At 34.4% G+C, this 21,909-nt stretch overlaps 2 protein-coding genes across 2 annotated transcripts in view; one reads left to right on the top strand and one right to left on the bottom strand.

The window, feature by feature from the left end:
* The window catches only part of LOC133205507 (protein broad-minded-like), a 34,154-nt gene extending 22,749 nt beyond the window's left edge, over positions 1 to 11,405 (bottom strand). Inside the window, exons 1-13 of the mRNA XM_061341334.1 lie at positions 11,301 to 11,405; positions 8,470 to 8,638; positions 8,092 to 8,250; positions 7,720 to 7,909; positions 7,470 to 7,544; positions 5,610 to 5,735; positions 5,244 to 5,319; positions 4,907 to 5,010; positions 1,688 to 1,749; positions 1,284 to 1,428; positions 969 to 1,025; positions 588 to 693; positions 45 to 179 (exon numbers count right to left, since the gene is read on the bottom strand). Coding sequence (XP_061197318.1) covers positions 45 to 179; positions 588 to 693; positions 969 to 1,025; positions 1,284 to 1,428; positions 1,688 to 1,749; positions 4,907 to 5,010; positions 5,244 to 5,319; positions 5,610 to 5,735; positions 7,470 to 7,544; positions 7,720 to 7,909; positions 8,092 to 8,250; positions 8,470 to 8,621 — 1,387 coding nt within the window. The 5' untranslated portion in view covers positions 8,622 to 8,638; positions 11,301 to 11,405. The remainder of the gene's footprint in view (positions 1 to 44; positions 180 to 587; positions 694 to 968; positions 1,026 to 1,283; positions 1,429 to 1,687; positions 1,750 to 4,906; positions 5,011 to 5,243; positions 5,320 to 5,609; positions 5,736 to 7,469; positions 7,545 to 7,719; positions 7,910 to 8,091; positions 8,251 to 8,469; positions 8,639 to 11,300) is intronic.
* Positions 11,406 to 11,648: 243 nt separating this feature from the next.
* LOC133205570 (protein NipSnap homolog 3A-like) lies at positions 11,649 to 20,170 on the top strand. Its single transcript, XM_061341408.1, has 6 exons — positions 11,649 to 11,747; positions 13,362 to 13,581; positions 13,758 to 13,916; positions 17,297 to 17,407; positions 18,704 to 18,766; positions 19,539 to 20,170. The coding sequence occupies exons 1-6, from the start codon at positions 11,703 to 11,705 to the stop codon at positions 19,598 to 19,600; spliced, it is 660 nt and encodes a 219-aa protein (XP_061197392.1). The 5' UTR covers positions 11,649 to 11,702; the 3' UTR covers positions 19,601 to 20,170.
* The last annotated feature ends 1,739 nt before the right edge of the window (positions 20,171 to 21,909 follow it).

Below are 21,909 nucleotides of genomic sequence, written 5' to 3'. Positions count from 1 at the left end.
TATAAATCCAATAAATTTTTCTTATTCTTATACATTATACATGCCTTCTGAATCTTTTAGCTTGATGGGGAAAAATTTGCGGCCATTTGTGAAGCATAGCAAACGACCAAGTAAATGAACGGAATGAATAAAATAGGCATATTCCAGCTCTGCTCCTGCATAATAGCTTCTTCTACCACCTACAAATAATTAACAAACACTATAAATTTTTTTAGACATAGTCTGGGAATTCATTAACCTTAATGTTCAATGTTGCATTAATTGTGATATACTGTGGAATCATCATTGTTCGTGGGGGACCAATGTTCGTGGATTTCGTGGTTCACCCTTACCCACGAATTAACATCCCCAAGAACGTTTATTTTGTAAACATAATGATTTATTGAATCTATCGTTTAAACGAGTGACCCACGAAATCATACTCCCACGAACATGTAAAATTTTGCTTGCCCACAAACACTGACCCCCACAAATTAAAATGATTCCACAGTAAAAGTTTATGATATTGTAGTTTATATTAAATGAGTGAATCTGTGCGAGAGGATAGCTTTGTAATTTCAATATCCAAAATTCAAAATGATGAACACCTCCAACGTTAATCTTTGAGTAAGTGTCGGAAAAATCACTCATCAGATCAAAAGGAAGTTTACGATTGGCTGAAAAATCCAGACAATGACGCACAGCATTTACAACCTACAAAATACATCATTTTTACAACAATCAAAGAAATTGATTATTGACTGTATATATGATTGTGTAAAGACTTTATGATCATAAAAGTGACGATAATCAGAAATAAGGAACTAATAATTTTTTTTTAAATGATATGGTAATACAAATCATAATTTGAATTAATGATAATTACTTATTCCATGCATAAGAAAATACACAGGTCGTCCTTTTAGTTTTTTATTTAAAGAGTTACTGATTTTTTTTCTTACTGATACAAATGGAAGAATTTTACTTACAATGGGTCTATACTTTTCCAGTAATTTCAACAATCTATGACGACTGTAATTGCCATGCTAAATAAAAAAAAATGAAAATAAAAAAAAACCCTTAAAATTCTATTTCAAAGCTTTCAAACTACATGTAGTTTCTCCTGAATCAAAAAGCTTGTAAATTAATCCTTACCAATACATATACATATTTGCAATTAAGAAAACTTTTTATATCTAAAAGCTTTTACTATTATGAAACACAAATAAATGAATTATAGCTAATTCTAAAATGTTTCTTGTTTCTAAACATTTACAAAATATTCATGTCATAGGAAAACTGACCATCCACTTAATGAACCATTGCGCCTTGGGGTCAATGATTGCAATGAAATGAATGGGGGACAACTGGGCAGATGTTCCTACAGGTCCTCCCATCTGATGAATAGAAAACAGGTTCAAAGTACTCTCCAGGATTTCTTCTATGTATCTGAAAATTATAATAACAGAAATTCTAAACAATCATGTAAACTTATCACCACTGTGAATGTATAAATAAATCATCGATTTTAAATGTTGTTGAAGATTATACTCTAAATTCTTTCTTTTTCAGAAAAATATGTGATCTGAGGCCTGTTCAACAGAGCGAGCACTCGCAAATATTTCTGTTGAAGGGATAAAGAATTTTGGCGAGTGCTCGCGAACGTTCGCTCTGTTGAACAGGCCTCTGTTTTACACTGAATACCAACCTGTCTGGATAACGTATCCAGTAATTAGTCGTTTCTTGCTGGAACTCATTCAACAAGCGAAACTGAAAATAAAACAAGTGGCCCAAAGGCCTTAACGGTCACCTGAGTATCATACAACAATTTAGAGAATCCATAGAGTATAAAATGAACTAAAAGGTGAACCTTTGTTGCCCAAATGCAAGAAAAATAGGGTGATCAGGATCAACAAAATAATTAGTCTAGTATTCATTAACAGTTCATAAATTAGGTTCTAATCTCTTCCCCATTTATCTCTCTCACCATAAGTATATTAACAAACTATCAGTGCTTCTGTAATATTTTAATTCCTTGTTGAAATCTCTTACATTAGCCTCCCTTGGTCTTTGATGAACATTTCATAAGACAAGTTATTTTTGTCTGATTTTTATTTATCTACTACTTACAAGTCTACCTGATCATTAAAACTAAGAAAGTACTTTTTGTATTATACAATAACAATTCTTGCATAATTCTCTTATTCTATTAATCTTTCAAGTACATTATTTACAGTGATTAATTATCAAAAGTAAATGGCAAAGGGGAATAACTCCTCTCAGTAGAATACAAATTAATAGAGCCCTGGCCAGGACCAGAACACTTGAAGAAATGGTCCAGATGTTCAAAAATCTGGTAAAAATACCCTTCCTTATTAAAACTTTTACTCTTTTTGCCTCTGATATGCCCAGGTGCAGAGAAGATTTTAAAGAAATAATGCATTTTTACTACAGATTCACTATATTCACTATATTATCAATAGAGCCCCCCCCCCCCCCCCACCGAGAAACACCAGAGCCTCTCACCCTGGGACCAGAAGTTTGCTCATCATAAGTAATCACTTTGTTTGTATGCTTAACACTAAGAGCAGACAGGATTATTTAATAGAATTAATGCATTTTCACTATATTATCAAGAGCCCCACCCTTACACCAGCACATCTGACCCAGGGGGTCATGAAATTTACTACTCTGGAAGGAGCACTCTTGCTCATCATAACTATACACTTAGCTTCTTTGCTTTTTAACCAGAATATTTTCAAAGAAATTTTGCTTTTTCGCTATATAATCAATAGAGCCCCCCCCCCCCCTTTTTCACCAGAACCCTTGATCCTGGGAGCCTGAAATTCACAATTTTGGAAGAGGCATCCTTGCATATCATAACAATGTACTTAGTTTATTTAAATAATACCCAGGGGCAGAGAAGAAGATTCTCAAAGAAATAATTCACCTTCACTATAGGATCTATATAGCCCCACCCTAGCACCAGAACCCCTGTCCCTGGGGCCATGAATTTAACAATTTTGGAAGAGGCATCCTTGCTTATCATAACAATGTATTCAATTTGTTTAAATAATAACCAGGAGTAGAGAAGAAAATTTTCAAAGAAATTTTGCTTTTTCACTATATAATCAATAGAGCCCCCCCCCCCCCCCCCTTTTCACCAGAACCCTTGATCCTGGGGCCATGAATTTCACAAATTTGGTAGAGTCACCCTTGCTTATCATAACTATGTATTTAATTTGTTCAAATAATAACCAGGAGTAGAGAAGAAGATTTTCAGAGAAATTTTGCTTTCTCAATATATAATTAATAGAGCCCCCCCCCCCACCTTTTCACCAGAACCCTTGATCCTGGGGCCATGAAATTCATAATTTTGGAAGAGGCATCCTTGTGTACCATAATTATGTATTTGATTTGTTTAAATAATACCCAGGGGCAGAGAAGAGGATTTTCAAAGAAATAATGCACTTTCACAATATGATCTATATAGCCCTGCCCTAGCACCAGAACCCCTTACCCTGGGGCCATGAATTTCATAATTTTGGTACAGTCACTCCTGCTAATCATAACTATGTATTCAATTTGTTTAAATAATAACCAGGAGTAGAGAAGAAGATTTTCAAAGAAATTTTGCTTTTTCACTATATAATCAATAGAGCCCCCCCCCCCCCACTTTTCACCAGAACCCCTGACCCTGGGGCCATGAATTTCACAATTTTGATAGAGTCACCCTTGCTTATCATAACTATGTGTTCAATTTGCTTCTATAATACCCAGGAGTAGAGAAGAAGATTTTCAAAGAAATAATGCACTTTCACTATATGATCTATATAGCCCCGCCCTAGCACCAGAACCCCTGACCCTGGGGCCATGAATTTCACAATTTTGGTAGAGTCACCCTTGCTTATCATAACTATGTATTCAATATGTTTCAATAATACCCAGGAGTAGAGAAGAAGATTTTCAAAGAAATAATGCACTTTCACTATATGATCTATATAGCCCCGCCCTAGCACCAGAACCCCTGATCCTGGGGCCATGAATTTCACAATTTTGGTAGAGTCACCCTTGCTTATCATAACTATGTATTCAATATGTTTCAATAATACCCAGGAGTAGAGAAGAAGATTTTCAAAGAAATAATGCACTTTCACTATATGATCTATATAGCCCTGCCCTAGCACCAGAACCCATGACCCTGGGGCCATGAATTTCACAATTTTGGTAGAGGGCTCAATGCTTATTACAATCATGCCAGCAGTTTTACCCCTTGTTGTCCAGGAGTAAAGAATAAGATTTTTAAAGATTGCAATAATTTTAGTGGTTTTAGCCCCACCCCTCAGGCCCCAGGGGGGCAGGGACCGTGAAATTCACAAAGTTTGTTCCCCTTCACACATAGATGCTATATGCCAAAATTGGCTGAAATTGGTTCAGCGGTTTCAGAGAAGAAGCTGAAAATGTTCAAATTTAACACACGACGCACAACGCACGACGGAAGACGACGGACGAAAACGGATAGCAATAGGTCACCTGAGTGACTCAGGTGACCTAACAATTTTCTGTATGATGACTCTATCAATTTTTTACACAACAAACAGGACAAACTGTGTTTGGCATACATGTAGTTTTATCTTAAATTATAAATTTGAGTGCACTTATTTAAAAGTACTGTTGAACTTCGGTATCTCGAACACGGATTTCTCAAATACCATGGATATATCGAAGTTATTTTGAAGTCCCAAGCGCTTATTTCTTAAGTATTCTACCCTGAATATCTCAAATCCTCGGGTATCTCGAAGTATTTTCTTGGTCCTGTGAAATTCGAGATAACGAGGTTTGACTGTATATATTTATTTTAAAATTCAATGTCAGATTTTCTGTTTATTTCTTGCAGCAATAAACTCTAAAAAAAAAAAAAACTTACTGCTTTAAGTAGTTTAGCTATTGCAGAATTTGTTATGTCTAGACCATTCTTTATCTTTGGTATCGTTCCTTTCCGTGTTTGAAACTGTCCTATCAGATACTCAGCTGCAAAATTAGACATTTAATTATAAGGTACTTATTTTGAAATATTCTGTGCATAAAATAGGTGGAATTGTCTTGGTTTTTTTCCTCTCTCTAAAAAAAAAACACTTTATTTTTCTTAAAATAAATGTCTTCAAAAAAAAAAAAAAAAAAAAATAAATAAAATAAAATTATAAGTATTAGTAGTCATATTAAAAAACTATACAATTACTGGTAATAAAAATGGACTTTCTCACCAAGCATTGTATAAATTTCTCTAGTTTGTGGTGATGTTGTCACAAAAGCTCTGGTTATGAACTTCAGAGGCAGGTGCTACATACGAAAGAAAACAATTCATTATTTAGCAATTCTAGAATATCTTTGAATTGCACAACATTATTACATGTACATGTATTTGTACATGTACATGTATATATGAAAAATATCAAATATTACAATGAATCATGCTGAAAGTGAGGCTTCAATGATAGTTGCAATGCTCTGTTAATCAACAGGACATTTCAAACTTTTGCTAAATAAGTTACACTGTTTTTGATCATTTTGTCATCCATCATCTATGATTCTGTTAAACACAATTTTTTTTTAAAAAAAATGTATTTTACTGTGAGTAGTTCCTCTGGCTCGGTCATGACATCCAGCAAATTTTTCCGAATCTGGGGCCAGTAGTCACTGTTAATGAAGTCAGCTGGCATGTTCTGATTCAAAATCTGCATGGCTTCTGTCTTAGACTGCAGATAAAAATATCAGAAACAAAAATCATTTACACGCATTGCACAAGTGTAAATATAGAAAACTGCATTGACAAAATAATTATATTAAGCACAAAGCATAAAGAAGAAAATAAAATGTAAAAAATTGTGTTTTAATTAATTTTTTCATCATCACCACGAGGACTTCAGCAAAGATTAAACTCTTTAGAGAAATATTGTGATGACTGGGGTATGAAAGTAAATTCTAATAAAACAAAAATGATCATTTTTAATAAAGCTGGGAGAACAATTAAACATAAATTTCATTAAAAAAAATTTCAATATTGAATGTGTATCAAGTTATAAATACTTTAGGCATCCATTTCATAGCCTCAGGGACTTTCTCAATGGCTAAACTTGAGTTATACAAAAAGGAACTAAAAGCATTCTTCAAACTAAGAAAAGATTTCCTTAGCTTAAATACTGGGATATCCACCAGTCTAAATGTCTTTGATCACACTATTAAACCTATATTACTTTATGGCTCAGAAATATGGGGAATATTTAATGTTAATAATTCAGAAATAAAGCAATCTGATGATGTATTGATGCAACTATGCTACAAAAACTTTATAGGTGAAAATTTACACATCAAATTCTGTAAAACTATATTAGGTTTGAATAGGAAAAGTATGAACCATGCTTCTCTTTCAGAACTGGGTAGATATCCTTTACATTATGATATTGTCAATAGATTACTTAAATACTGCTACAGACTAGAAAATTTTACATCAGATTTTCCTTTATTAAAAGATGCATTCACATGTAGTTAGGAACTTCATCTCGCCAAAAGAACAACTTGGTATTCCTCGATAGAAAAATTACTAAGAATTCTTGATATTCAAAACATTATGTCATATACTAAGAGTAAATTTGTAACTTCATTAAAACAATCCCAGATGAAAAATACCCTATGGATTGGCAGCACTTAAATGAAACACTAAAAGAGGGTAAACTTGTCACTTATTTGTTTCTGAAGAACAATTTTAGACTAGAAAAATATCTAATTTTATTAAAACCTGAATACAGAAAGCCAATTTGTAGATTATGTGTATCAGCACACAGGCTCTTTACAGATTTAGGCAGATATAATAACACACCTAGAACAGAAAGAATATGTAAAAATTGTATGCTTAATCAAATTGAAGATGAAGAACATTTCCTTATTCACTGTAGCAAATTCACAAAGGAAAGAGAAGACCTATTTAACTTAATCTCATCCAAAGTAAAACATTTTACAAAATTGCCTGATAAACAAAAATTATTCTGGATTCTAAACTGTGAGGAATTAGATATTTTGAATTCTCTTGGAAGATTTTTACAAAAAGCATTACCATAACTCAAGTCTGAGGCATGTGAACTGTTTTATGATAAATTATGTAAAAAAAAATATGTACTTTAATATGTGTATGATATAAATATGTAAATTTGCATATATATGATGTATGATATTATTTGTGCAGAATTTATATACATGTATATGTATAAAAACTATCTGGTTTATTCCTTTTTATGTCTTTCTCCTTTCAATCATGCAACTCTTTCTCTCTTTTGTGTATGTATATTGTATTACATGTATATGACTACATGTATATATAAATGTTAATTTACAATGTACTTTCTTTTTGCCCCATGAGGGCCCTTAATTGGTAAATAAACTATTAAATTGAATTGAATTGAATTGAATTATATTGTGAGTGATCTATACACTACCTGAATGTCTCTGCTTTTATGAAGCTTGTCTGCAACTGACTGCAATTCCTCACTGTTTGGCAGCAATAGCATCCCCTAATAACAAAAAGTACTGTTTACATAAAAATTGTTTGAGTCTACATGCAAGTTGCCCATAACATTGAACATGAATTAACATTCTAATAATTCACATTTTTTCTGAAGAACATTCTAAATGAAATTTGACTCAAGATCAATGTCACATAATTTTTTTTGAGGTTGAAATTGTCACCTGATGAAATGAACTGTCATACGAGGACTCTTCTTCATCACTATCAACATGATGACTATGGCGATGATATATCAGAGGATCAGAGGTTTCTTTGTGTTTTCCAGATCCAAATTCTGCATCAAAATTTTTTATCAACTCTTCCACAGCCTCTGTTATGTATCTTTTCATTTTTCTTGACATGTCACAATAACTGAAAGAAAATGTTTTGTATCTAAATTTTTTAAAATACAACAGATCATGTTGGTGAGTATATTCAAAGTTTCATTAGAATAAGAGTAGGGAGAAAAGTCAACATTTACTAGAAAACCTTTCCCATAAAATGAATATGTTTGGGCTGACCCTTATAAAAGCTTATTTATACATTGTACGTACGGTTTGGAATGGATGACGCATTGTGTGATCTTGCTAACCAAGGTCTCTTGTCCTGATGTGTCAACTTGACCAGCCATAGCAAACTTTTCAATCTCATCCTCAATCAAAGGACTCAAAGCTTCATCAATCTTTCTCTTCAGTTGTTTTACAAACTCAAATCTACAAACAAGAGACATGCAACTTGCAACTCACAATATTTATTCAAATAATGTATTGAAAAATCTTTAAATTTTAAACTTTGTTTTAGATGGAGTAAATCATGATCATATCTTATTATCATAATCAATATTATAAAATTATATTTGGACAAAATGAATGCATTTTGGTCTAATTCAGTTGAAAGTTTATTTTTACATACACTCAAAAGACATTTTTAACCTGTGAAAATGTTGCTCATTTTCTTCTAGGTGGAGCAAGGTCTCCTCAGCAATTTCAAAGTTTCCAGCTTCTCTTATGTGAGGCTCAAAATCAATTACAAGCTGTCGAATGTTATTCTTCAAATCTTCTCCTTCTAATCCTCTCCACGCCATTCTTAATATATGTTATGCTAGAATAAAAATAATGCACCAGCTAAGTGAGATCTCATTATAAAATAAAAAAGTTTTAAATGGTTTAACCAAGATATTTAATTTGATCTTTACTAAATTTAAATATGTGCATGTTATTCATTTAAAAAAATTATCATCTTATGTCTAGTGTCTGCGATGAAAATGAATATACCCCAATGTGAACACATATACTATTGTGCTATAATTTCAGTAAAATAGGTCCTTGTAGTTAGAATAATCTAACTGTGTTATGGGACAAGCCCTCATCACAGTTAGAATATGTCCCATAGAGTTGCAACGTAGGAAATGGAAGTATGCATGCAGATTCGCTCCAAAGAATTTTGAAGAATATAAAAGGAATTACACTGAAAATAACTGCCAAATTAATTGAATGTATGTTCGTTCAGCCTAGAGCATGTTTGCCCTTATTACTGTTTGCTCTGAAATTCTTTTGCTGAAGGTGCATTCACCCTATTTTATGTTGAATACGTTTGTTGGTTAATTTTTGTAATTTATGTTCATTTTATTGAATTTCATGAATTTTTCTGTATGAATTAAAATTCATTACATTTGTACATACAGTATGGATGAAAAAATGCATGCATCCATTAAATGAATAATTTTAATAGAAGATTTTTAATTGTAGTAATCAACGTCTGCTAAATATACTCACTAATTTATAAGTAACGTTATATATTCTAATGCAGGAATAAGAGAATCTTCAAAGATAAAAACCTCGATCTGTTCATTCCAAAAATAGCTTATTAACATCTCAATTTCTTTAACAATATGACACAAATAAATGAAAAACAAACAAAGTCTTAGATAAAAGCTGTTCTTATAATTTACAGTGTATTAAATTCTTTTAAATTAACAATAATCAAAAAATACATCTTTGATGAACAATAAAAATTAGAAATAGTCAATTTATTTATTGAAAGGAAATAGACAATGCTTTACTTGATCTATAAACGGCTTAAAAACTTTAAGTTAAAATTCAACAGAAATGTTAATATACAATAACTGCAGGGACCTATATACTAACAGGATAGGCAACTCCAATAGTGCCATGTTCATTTACCCAAAATGTCATGCACAACACTGCAAGTTTTTCAAAGTATGTTTATTCCCAGTAAAAAGCCCGTTTTCGGATTAGTATAATCTGTTCTTTTTGTATTGGAATGTATTTTTAATGAATTTTAAAGCATACATTATAATCTAAATATAAATCAAACACCAAAATGGATGAATTCTCGGAAATACTGCCGATCAAAGGCACATGCCTATTTTGAAATAAACGTAATTACTACTAAGATAAGGAGTACATACATTGCCAACAACAAATCTTGAATAATTTTTTGATAGATAAATTAAGGTTTTGGTCTGAAATATTTGATAGTATTGGAGATGATTTAATTAAAATTGGCTTACAAAATACTGCAACTTACGAGATATCATGAGACTTGCAAGAGTTGCCTATTCCATTAATATATAGGCCCCTGATAATATTTTCAATAGGGCTAACAAGATGATGAACATGGTACAGGGTAAATGAGAATTATGGCAAACAGACTGTGTGCAAATGGACTCATGCCAACAGGTCTGGTACAATCACTAGATTTAGCTACGTAGCTTGAACTACCTACATAGCTTTATTTACCTACCTGAAGTAACTTTATTTAGCTACTGAATCAAACTTTTTTCTTAAATTAGCATTTTTCTCAGGAGGTGCAGAAAATTGCACTTTGACGCAGTGATAATTTTCAACTTTAACTTGTTTAAGCTCATCTGAAAACAATTCATGAAAAAATCACTATTGGGGATGTGTCTTTTTCTGCGCAATTTCAATCAAAGTTCTACAAGTTTTGGGGCTATAAACAACAGTTAATTTGTGACCACCAATCAGTTACTTCTTGAATGAAATAACAAAAAAAAAAAAAAAAACCAGTTCAAGTTAACATGAGCACGAGAAGCAATCATACTTATCCATGCCTCACTGCACACAAGGTGGTGTACAGTTACTCAAACAATGGAAATACATCTTTTCCTTAAAAGTGTTCAAACGCAGCAATGTTAAAACTATCTGTGCATTGGATTGCTTTTTAAATAATCTCTAGTATAACTATCAAAAGTCATTTATTTGCGATTTTTTGTCTTTTTAAAATAATAGGAAAAATTGTGAAAAGTTACCTTGAAATAGCTAAATAAAGCTACCTGAAGTAGGTAAATAAAGCTACGGTAGGTAATTTTAGCTATGTAGCTAAATGTACTGATTGTACTGGACCTGGCCAACAGGTAGACAAATTCAACTCATTCTTCAACGTTTTTTTCTCACTTAGAATTTACACGCCATGTTGATATTCAAAACTCACTTAATTATTTTTAGTAAACGTGTTGATTAGAATTATCTGTCCCTATTTATTTTCCTACAAACTGACCACACCATGAACCATGTGAACACAGGGAACGAATTCTATCGTTTACTTGTAAAACCGGGTGCGTAGGACAATATCATTTTGACGATACACGTTTTATCTTAGTTCCTTAACCCTGGGTACAAAATTATCAATTTGAAATACATGCCAGCTTTCAACATGATCCGATATCAAAATCATCAGATCACGCAAATCTCATCTGCTCATTTAGCCTGTGCGAACATACCCTTAAACTCCAAGTTTTAAGATGAAAATGAACGGATATGCAGTGTAAATGAAATTTCATTTATCAGTTGCATAGCAAATGAGTCGGATAAAATCAGATTCCTTTGCAAAAATAAACTAAAAATCATGTTTCTTTTCAGACTTTAGGAATGTTTACATCTCGCCGCCATGATTATTCCTTTCACAAACTGCAAATTCTTTCGAATGATCCAATTGGTCAAGTCTTCACCCAAAACCCAATGAAAATTCGCCATGGAGAAATCCGTTTGGTAGTTGGCAAGCGCAGATCGGAACGTTTCGGATGTTTTCAAGTTCGAAAGGAAGAACCTTGGAGCTCCGATACAGTACACTGTACCTCACTAAGTTTTGACCTACTTTTCTAGATGCAGATTTGACCAGAATCATGAGAATGGCAGCATACGTGAATGCACTAGCGAAGAATGGACGGGTATGTGTATGAAATTTTCAGTGTAGGTTTCGCAACAATTTATGAGATTGAGTAAAATTTGTGATTAATTTAAACTATACCTTGAAAATTCATATGCACATGCAACAGACTGCTTGTCATGTGGGCAGGAACAACCCCCCCCCCCCCCCGAATATACACATCGGGTCAGAAATTAATTTTTATGTCTTTTTTCATAAATTATTCTTCTAGTACACATTTACAATGTATTCCATATGAAAAGTAAAAAAAATAACGTAGAATTAACGTTTTATTAAAAAATCCTACCCGAGGCATTATAAAATAGAGAAGGTAAGTCACTTCCATTTGTTAACACTGGACCCCTCTGGGATATCAGGCCTGAAATATCATTTAACTACTACATGTCACCAAAATGTGTCATGATATCTTGTTTCGGCAGATATTTATGTCTTTAATCGTGCTATTTAATTGTCTAGGCATTCCACAATAATCCGAGTATTCATCGTCAAACAGGAAAAATGCTACAAGATTTGGAAATGTCAAAGTAGAAATTACGGAAGTGATGCAAAAACGACACCTAGCGTGTAACGATCGAGTTCCGAGTGTTATAGAATTAAGGGAAAAGCCAGAGGTGTATGTACGAAAAAGTTCAGGAAAATTTTGATAAAGAAGTTGAAATGTCCACAAGTACCTGTGGTCAAGTTGTGGTATTTTACTAGGCCTAGTTAAAAACTGAAACTGGAGTTCAAGTAGTAAAGGTATGAGGGCATTCATGCAGATAAATTTACCGTCTGAACTCTTTAAAATTACTAGTACTTTCAGTTTCTACCTGTATCTGTATAAAATTTTAAGAAAAAGACAATGAAATTCACACCCTTGCTTTTAAAACACGTGTAACAGGACTGTAGGAAGAGAGAAAAAAGGTATGGCCAGATGGGAAATGGAATCATGGACCCCTACATCACTAGTCAGGTGCTCAAACACCTAAGGCCTATGTTCAAGGTCCAAACCATTACATTCCTCACTCCTTAAATTGTCTTCGCCCTTGAAGACACAACCCAAGTTCTTAATTGCCCCCTGGCAGGCTTTTCACCTGCAAGTCCAGGGGTGGTCAATGGCAGCAAATCTTTAACAGGAAGGGAGAAAATATATGGCTGGACAGGGAATCAAACCTAGGACCCCAGCATCACTAGTCAGGTGCTCTACCAACTAAGCTATCCAGGCCACCAGGAATCAAATGTGTCTGATTGCCATATTCCTCCCTCCTTAAATGTCTTTACCCCCAAAGACACCAACCCAGGCTCTACCTGTCAGGTCTTTTTATCACTTCCAGGGCATGGCACGGCACCAAATCTGTAACAGGAATGGAGGAAATGTATGGCTGGACTGGGAATGGAACCCAGCTAGGACCCCTGGATCACTATTCATATCGAATCATATCAATATCTTAGGCCCAAACCATTACACTCATAAAAAGATATCTGTTCAACCAAATCATCAGCATATCTCAAGATAGCAAGTGGTAAACAAGGTGCTGTATACAAATTCATAATGAAATGCATAAACACGAACAGACTAGATTATAACTTGTAAATGGAAAAAAAATATCTTAGGTATATTTTTATTTATTTCCAGCTCATTTCAAGGTGTTTTTCAAGGGTTGTAAACAGTCGTGGTATACATGATGAACCAGTGTATGAACTGCGGACTTACAGCATTTATCCTAAAGACTTCAAAGCTTTTATTCAACTCTCAGCAGAACACCTGCACTTACGAACCAAACATTCTAAACTGATAGGGTACTGGACCAGTGAGATTGGAGGAATCAATGATGTTGTTCATATATGGGAATATGGTAAACTAGCTCACTTAACTGCATTCCACTTCTACAACAAGAAAGACTGTTTTATTAATGTATAGTAGAACTTTAAGCAGATATTTACTTAAATATACTGGACATGCACAAATAGTTACAGCAAAATCAACTAATGTACAGTAAAACATATCTATATATTTTTAATGAATTTGCAGATTGTTTGAAACATAGAGCTGATGTGAGACAGGCACTAGGAAATGATCCTGATTGGCTTGCTCAGTACATTAAAAAAATTTTGCCAATGTTGGATCGTCAAGACAATGCTTTACTGAAACTGACCAGAAAGAGTAGCCTAGTGCAGACAGACAGTGGAGGTATGAAACTGATCAGCAGATAGCTAAATAAGGAACTGACCAGCAAGATTATGCAGACAGTGTAAAAAAAAAATTCCATAAGAGTAGTCTTATGCAGAAAGAAAGTACATGTATTAAAAATTAACAAATTTTGTGCAAACAGAAAATGAAGATGAAAAAAGAAGTCAAATAAATGTAAGTTCCGTTAATACTGATCCCATTTTTGAAATCCAAGAAAGATTTATATTTATTTGAAAAGGTAAATGATTAAGTTATAGTTTCTTATTGTCAGTGTTTCTTTGCTCTTTGTCATCTTTCTCTGGTAAAATTTAATAGTCAAATTCATCGTAAACTATACTAAGTCTAGTACTTGTATCTTTAAAAGCTGTCTCTTTTTCTTTTGTTTAGGCTTTTGAGGGTGTTTCATACAAACTAATAGTAAACCACAGGTAGCAAGGAAGTTTGACAGCAGTCAGCGAGTCCATAGCTATATTAACTTTCACCTTTCTAGGGCCCCACTCTGCGAGTGCTGTATAGGGATCATTCTGTCCATTTGTCCACCTGATTTCATTTGTCTGGAGCATATTTTCTCTCCCCATGGCCCAGTTGGAATCAAACTTCACCCATAGACACCCTCTACCAGTGGGTAGAGGATTTGCAGTGACTTTTATTCAATTTTCTGGACCAAAGGTCAAGGTCGAAAACCTCTCTGTGAAGTCCTTGTCCTGAGCATATTTTCTCTCCCCTTGGGCTTGGCCCAGTTGGGATCAAAGGTTACCCATGGAGTGCCTATGGAAAGAGGGTGTGCAGTGACCTTTAACCAATTTTTCATGCAATGGTTAATTGAAAAACATCTCTGTAGAAAATCTTTGTCCAAATTATATATTTTCTCCCCCCTTGGCCCAGTCAGGCTCATACTTCACCTGTAGAGTACCCGTGGGAATAGGGTATGCAATGACTTCAAACCAGTATTCAATTTGTGTAAAATCCTTGTCTGGAGCATATTTTCTGTCCCCTTTGCCCTACCTGTCTCAAACTTCACCCATAAGAGTACCCATAGGTGTGTTGTGTCCTTGGTCAGATTATAGCAAATATAAATGTCTTTAAAATTCTTCTTGGGCAATTTTTAGCTCACCTCAACGAAGTTGGGGGAGCTTATGTAATACCCTCGGCGTCGGCGTCCCAGGTTAAGGTTTTTGGAGCAGTTTTCTTTTCAAGTACTTCTATGGCCTATATTAGTCAGAGATGCATGGAGGATGCTTCTAGTTTCATTGTACCAGTCAAGGTTTCAGATGCTGCAATTTCAGCTGAAGAATGACCAGGTTGATGTTTTTGTAGCAGGTTAAAGTTTTTGGAGCAGGTTAAATTTTTTGGAGCAGGTCTCATTTCCAACTAACTATAAGCCCTATATTGACCAAACTTGCATGAATGATACATCTAAGGATGCACACTACTGAACTTGCTTCGGATCCTGGATCTGACCTACATTTTCCGGATGAGTGACCAGGTTAAGGTTTTTGGAGTAGATCTCATTTCCAAGTAACTATAAGCCCTTTATTGACCAAACTTGCATGGATGATACATCTAAGGATGCACACTACTGAACTTGCTTCGGATCCTGGATCTGACCTATATTTTCCGGATGAGTGACCAAGTTAAGGTTTTTGGAGCAGATCTCATTTCCAAGTAACTAAAAGACCTATATTGACCAAACTTGCATGGATGATACATTTAAGGATGCACACTACTAAACTTGCTTCAGATGCTGAATCTGACCTATATTTTCTGGATGAGTGACCAGGTTAAGGTTTTTGGAGCAGATCTCATTTCCAAGTAACTATAAACCCTATATTGACCAAACTTGCATGGATGATACATCTAAGGATGCACACTAGTGGACTTGCTTCGGATGCTGGATCTGACCTACATTTTCCGGATGAGTGACCAGGTTAAGGTTTTTGGAGTAGATCTCATTTCCAAGTAACTAAAAGCCCTATATTGACCAAACTTGCATGGATGATACATTTAAGGATGCAAACTACTGAACTTGCTTCGGATGCTGGATCTGACCTACACTTTCTGGATGAGTGACTAGGTTAAGGTTTTTGGAGTAGATGTCATTTCCAAGTAACTATAAACCCTATATTGACCAAACTTTCATGGATGATACATCTAAGGATGTACACTACTGGACTTGATTCGGATGCTGGATCTGACGTACATTTTCCGGATGAGTAATCAGGTTAAAGTTTTTGGAGCAGATGTCATTTTCAAGTAACTATAAACCCTATGTTGACCAAACTTGCATGGATGATACATCTAAGGATGCACACTACTGGACTTGCTTTGGATGCTGGATCTGACCTACATTTTCAGGATGAGTGACCAGGTTAAAGTTTTTGGAGCAGATGTCATTTTCAAGTAACTATAAACCCTATGTTGACCAAACTTGCATGGATGATACATCTAAGGATGCACGCTACTGGACTTGCTTCGGATGCTGGATCTGACCTACATTTTCCGGATGAGTAACCAGATTAAAGTTTTTGGAGCAGATCTCATTTCCAAGTAACTATAAGGCCTATCTGAACCAAACTTGCATGGATGATGCATCAAGGGACGAACAATCTCAAAACTTGCTTCGAATGCTGGATTTGACTTACATTTTCTGAATGAGTGACTAGTTTTAAGTTTTCAGATAAGTCTATTCCCAAGTAACTGCAAGCCCTATCAGACCAAAATTGCATAAATGTTGCATCTAGGGATGCACACTCCTAGATTATTAGTTTAGTGTGGGACTTTGCCTTACTTAAAGACAACATTCATTGAGGTGAGCTCTGTAATCTCCGATTACCTATGTTTTTTTCTTCCATTTGCACCATCTGACTCAAACTTCACCCAAAGAGCCTTGGATAAAGGGACTTTCATCCTAATGTTCTTTGCTAAATGCAGGGCCCTTTGAGATGGTCACCATCTCAATGATGCCTTGTTTTAATTATTTAAGGAATTAATTTTAATAGCTACCCAATTTATACGGTATAAACTGGGTTGGGGCAGTTTACCCTTTAGAAACAGCGAAGCGGTTTATAAAAAAGAGTAAAATGTTCCAACCCATTTTATACCATATAAATTGGGACGGGTGCTATTAAATTCATTCCTTATAATTTAATTTCATTCACTTAGTGTAAAAAAATTAGGTGATTGCTCTTAAAAATGACTTTGTATTGTACAAATTTAAATGTAACGTCAGGTGGATGCGTTTTTGACACAAGTCATTGTGATGCAGGTGACACAGTTTATGATATGGAGTGAATTTTTTATTCAATGAAATGGTGCATTACAACCAAAATTAAATTATTATTAATTAAACGGCATGACACATGATCATCTACATATTCCAGGTGTGTATGAACTTTGCTGCACAGAAAAACCTTTGAAGGATCTTCCAGTAACTAGAGGAGATGCACAGTTACTTGGAACCTTTTCTTCTCTCATAGGATCTCTCAGTTCATGTATGTAAAAAACATTATGGGGTATATTCTTTTTGCACATTTAGAATGTTGCTTTTTTGTTTCACTTAATAAAAAACCCCAAAAACCTACATGTATCTTCAAGAAGTTGAGATGAGCTGTGGCAAACTATTGATATCAGCATCTCAGGTTCAAGTTTTTATCACTACCTTTTCAAAACTTGTATGGATGAGGCATCTAAGGATGCTCAATACAAGTCATGCTTCTTGCATTGACTTATTTTTTCAAAGAAGTAGCCATGTTAGTTTTTGGAGTAGGTCCATTCCCATATAATACATGTACAAGTCCAACCTGGACCAAACTGCAAAAATGATGCAGCTAAGGATGGTAATACAGTACTGTACATAGATATATGCATGTCACTGCCTACTGAAAGTCCAAACTACTAACAGATTTGTAACAGTCAAAAAATGCATTTATTTTGAATATTTGTATACTGAAAATTGCACACTTGAAATTTAAGTCTTAAATCAAGATTATTTATTGCAGAACATGAAACTTGTTTAATTTTCAACATTGGTTTTATGTTTTAATTAAGTGTTATTATTCCTCTGTTATGATTAATTCTATCTGTGTTGTCTTATAATAGAGTGTCTTGAATGTGGCACAAATATATCTCAAAATGTTGATATTACATTCAAAAGTTTTATCCTTTGCAATGGCTTTTAGATATGTTCTTCAGAGAATATTAGAATGAGCAGTATTATGATGAAAAGGGCCCTGTTATTATTGTTGAATATACATGTAGTTTTAATCTCACCTGAGCCAAAGGCTCAAGTGAGCTTTTCTGAACAAAATTTGTCCGTTGTCTACCTTTGTTGTTAACCTTTGACATTTTCATCTTCTTCTCCAGAACCACTGGGCCATTTTCAACCAAACTTGCCACAAAGTATCCTTGGGTAAAGGGAATTCAAGTTTTTTCAAATGGAGGGCCAAATTACAAATTAATGAAAAATTAATGTCATCTTTTAAAAAATCTCAAGAACCAATGGGCTAGAAAATATAAAATGTGTGGAATCATTTTCAGATAGTATAGATATACGTTTGTTCAAATCATGATCCCTAAGGGTAGGGTGGGGCCAAAATGGGGGATCAAAGTTTTGCATAGGAATACATAAGAAAAATCTTTAAAAAAGCAATGATTGGCCACATTTATGTGGAAGCATACTTAGGCAGTGTAGAATTAAGTTCTCATGTGAATGTTGTGGCCCATGGGCATCCCTTTCTTTTTAAATTGTTAAAGAAGAAATTAAGTTATATTTCTTAAACCTTTTGTAGCATACCAGCTGTGGCATCACAAATCTGTTGACGACATTGTAACCAGTGCAGCGGAAGGATCATGTGAGTGCATTTTTTATACCCCCTCCCCCCGCTTAAAAAGCAGGATGTATATAGTGATGGGGGTGTCCGTTTGTCTGTCCATCTGTTACGCTTTGGGGTACCCATCTCTTATCTGCAACTCCTCTTATACCACTGAATGAAATTTAATGAGACTTTCACAGAATCTTTGTTATTTAGTGCCATTGTGACTTCCTATTTTACTCTTTGATTGGACCCATATTTAGGGTTTCCCATAGCAAAACATGGACAATGTCATTCTTTTGATAATATTGAGGGGTACCCATCTCTTATCCACAACTCCTCTTATACCTCTGAATAAAATTTAATGATACTTTCACAGAATCTTTCTTACATAGTGCTATTGTGCATTTCCTATTTCACTTTCTGATCAGACACATATTTCGGGTCTCCCTTAGCAAAACATGGACTTTGCCATTACAAACATTTACGAGGCGGGGGGTATCATTTTGTGAGCTCATTGCTCACAGTACCCCAAGTTTCTTTCAGTATTAGTTGTTACTTTTTTTCTCCTACATTGGGATAGTAACTTTTTACTTGGGGTTAGTGATTTTATTACTGTCACTAGCCTGTGGGCTAGTACTTGAATTTTTTTAATTGCGTACCTCTGGCACAACATTTCCCAGAGTATCTTTTAATAAAAATAAAGTTTCGATAAATAAATTCTCAGAATTGTACTTGACAATACAAATTTTTTAATAGCTGTCTGTTTAACATATATCTAACAAATGTTTTTCTCATGATTTTTCAACAGACAAACCTTATTGCACCAAAAGTCGTCTACTCCTTCCCACTGCTTGGTCCCCCATGAAGTAAAATAAAATTTGCTGCTGTTGTAGAGGATCAGATTACATGAATTCTGGGATGAGTAATTCAAGTACAACAAAGAATATCATATTTAGTAGTTTGGATGTTGTGGAAAAATTGCGGATGAAATTGTTTATTATTATTACCTTTCCTGTATGCTAGTCAGATTCATTTTATATGCATGTTTGTACATTTTATCTTTAACCTGTTATTATATGTCAGAATTCTAGTAGATATCAGTGTTGCTTAAACTTTGTACTTTATGTTTGTTAATACAATATTGACTGCATCTTTGGCATGATCTTTTTAAAAAAATTTTCCAGATTCATTTAATAGTACTTTGCATAGGACTTTTTTGTTATAACCTTTTCTTTATATTTACCATGTTAATTTTACAATATGAAATAATGTGTTCAGTGTAAGTACATGTATATCAAAAGTTGTACGTGGTTGTTAGGTCTGTTCATATAGTACATGTATATGTATTTGCAAAATTCTAGGTGCTAATTTTAAATTTTAATATAAAAATAACATACACAATAAGACATGTTAATAGCAAATAAATATATTAAAATACAAGGATTCAAATTACATTTGTATATTTTTAGCTCACCTGAGCCGAAGGCTCAAGTGAGCTTTTCTGATCAAAATTTGTCCGTTGTCTGTCGACGTAGTCGTTGTAAACTTTTCACAGTTTTATCTTCTTCTCCAGAACTACTGGGCCAGTTTCAACCAAACTTGGCTCAGAATATCCTTGAGTGAAGGGGATTCAAGTTCGTTCAAATGAAGGGCCACCTCCTCCTCTAAGGGGAGATAATTACGAAATAGCAAAAAATTAACAGCATCATTGAAAAATCTTCTTGAAGTTCTTAAGAACCAATGAGCCAGGAAAGATGAAACTCATGTGGAATGATTGTCAGATAGTGTAGATTCAAGCATGTTCAAATCATGACTCCTGAGGATAGTGTGGGGACACAATGTACAATCAAAGTTTAACATAGGAGTATATAGGAAAAATCTTCAAAAATCTTCTTCTCAAGAACAGCAAAGCCATGATTAGTCATATTTATATGGAAACATTCTCAGGTGGAGTAGATTCAAGTTTATTCAAACCATGACCCCTGGGGGTACTATGGTAGGGCCACAATGGACAATCAAAGTTTCACATGGTAATACATTTGAAAAATCTTCAAAAATCTTCTTCTCAAGAACAGCAAAGCTATGATTGGTCATATTTATATGGAAGCATCCTCAGATAGTGTAGATTAAAGTTTCTTCAAATCATGACCCCCTGGGCATAGGGTGGGACCACAATGAAAGTTCAAAGTTGTAGGAGAAAAAGGACACGGTCAAAAAAATATGTAAGCATCCTTAATTAGTGTAGATTCAATTTTGTTCAAATCATACCCCCTCCCTTTTAGGGGTAGGAGTTTGGGACCACTTATGCATTTAAAGCTTTTTAATACTTAACTGATCCTTGCTTTTTTCCTAGCCACAGTGCTCAGGTGAGCGATGTGGCCCCTGGGCCTCTTGTTAAGAGAAAGCATCCAAAATGTGACATTCCCATGGTACCCCATAACATAGGTTTTAGATACCACATTGACATTAATGGGTGATTCAAACTCATATAAAGTAATCAATATAAATTAAATGATCTGCTGGAACTTATCTTAAAAAATACATGTATGACTTGCATCTCAGCCAGACAATGTTTGTTGCAAGTCAGCATGTAAACTATCTAATAGCATGCAGTCAAGTTTTCAAGATAATATTGCCATTGTGAAATGTGCAGTTGAAAACTGTAGCATAAATAGAATGAAAAGTAGCAGCAATGAAATGTGGAGATAACAAACAGTATTCAAGTCCAGTCAATACAAATCAGGAGCAGGGCAAACAATGACCTCTAAATCATCAGAGGTGGGATGAGGTGCCATGGAGGAGTGAGCAACATCAGAGGTGGGATCAGGTGCCATGGAGGAGTTAGCATCCCCTGCCCACCGGTCACACCTGCCGTATGCTCTTCATCATAGGAAACAAACGGAAAAATCTGTAGACAATTCAGTGTGTAAATGTTGGCCTAGCAGTAACAATTCTGAATCTTTTGATGTGTACACTGATTACTTAGTGCAAATGTTCTCAAGGGAAAATAAACCTTTTCATCCTTAAAACTTATTTACTCAGAAAAAAAAAAACATGCATGTCTTTTTCATTGACATACTTCAGAATTTCAGTTACTTCAAACTGGAAACTCAAGGTTAGGGTCATTTAGGTAGAATATCTCAGTAGACATCTAGCCTTTTACACACAGATATATATAT

This window comes from Saccostrea echinata, unplaced genomic scaffold (assembly GCF_033153115.1).
Source record: "Saccostrea echinata isolate AGI-Se365-2 ecotype Australia unplaced genomic scaffold, CSIRO_AGI_Sech_v1 ptg000054l, whole genome shotgun sequence".
NCBI lineage: Eukaryota > Metazoa > Mollusca > Bivalvia > Ostreida > Ostreidae > Saccostrea > Saccostrea echinata.
The sequence above is the reverse complement of the archived record's forward strand: the minus strand, read 5'-3'. Positions and strand labels throughout refer to the sequence as shown.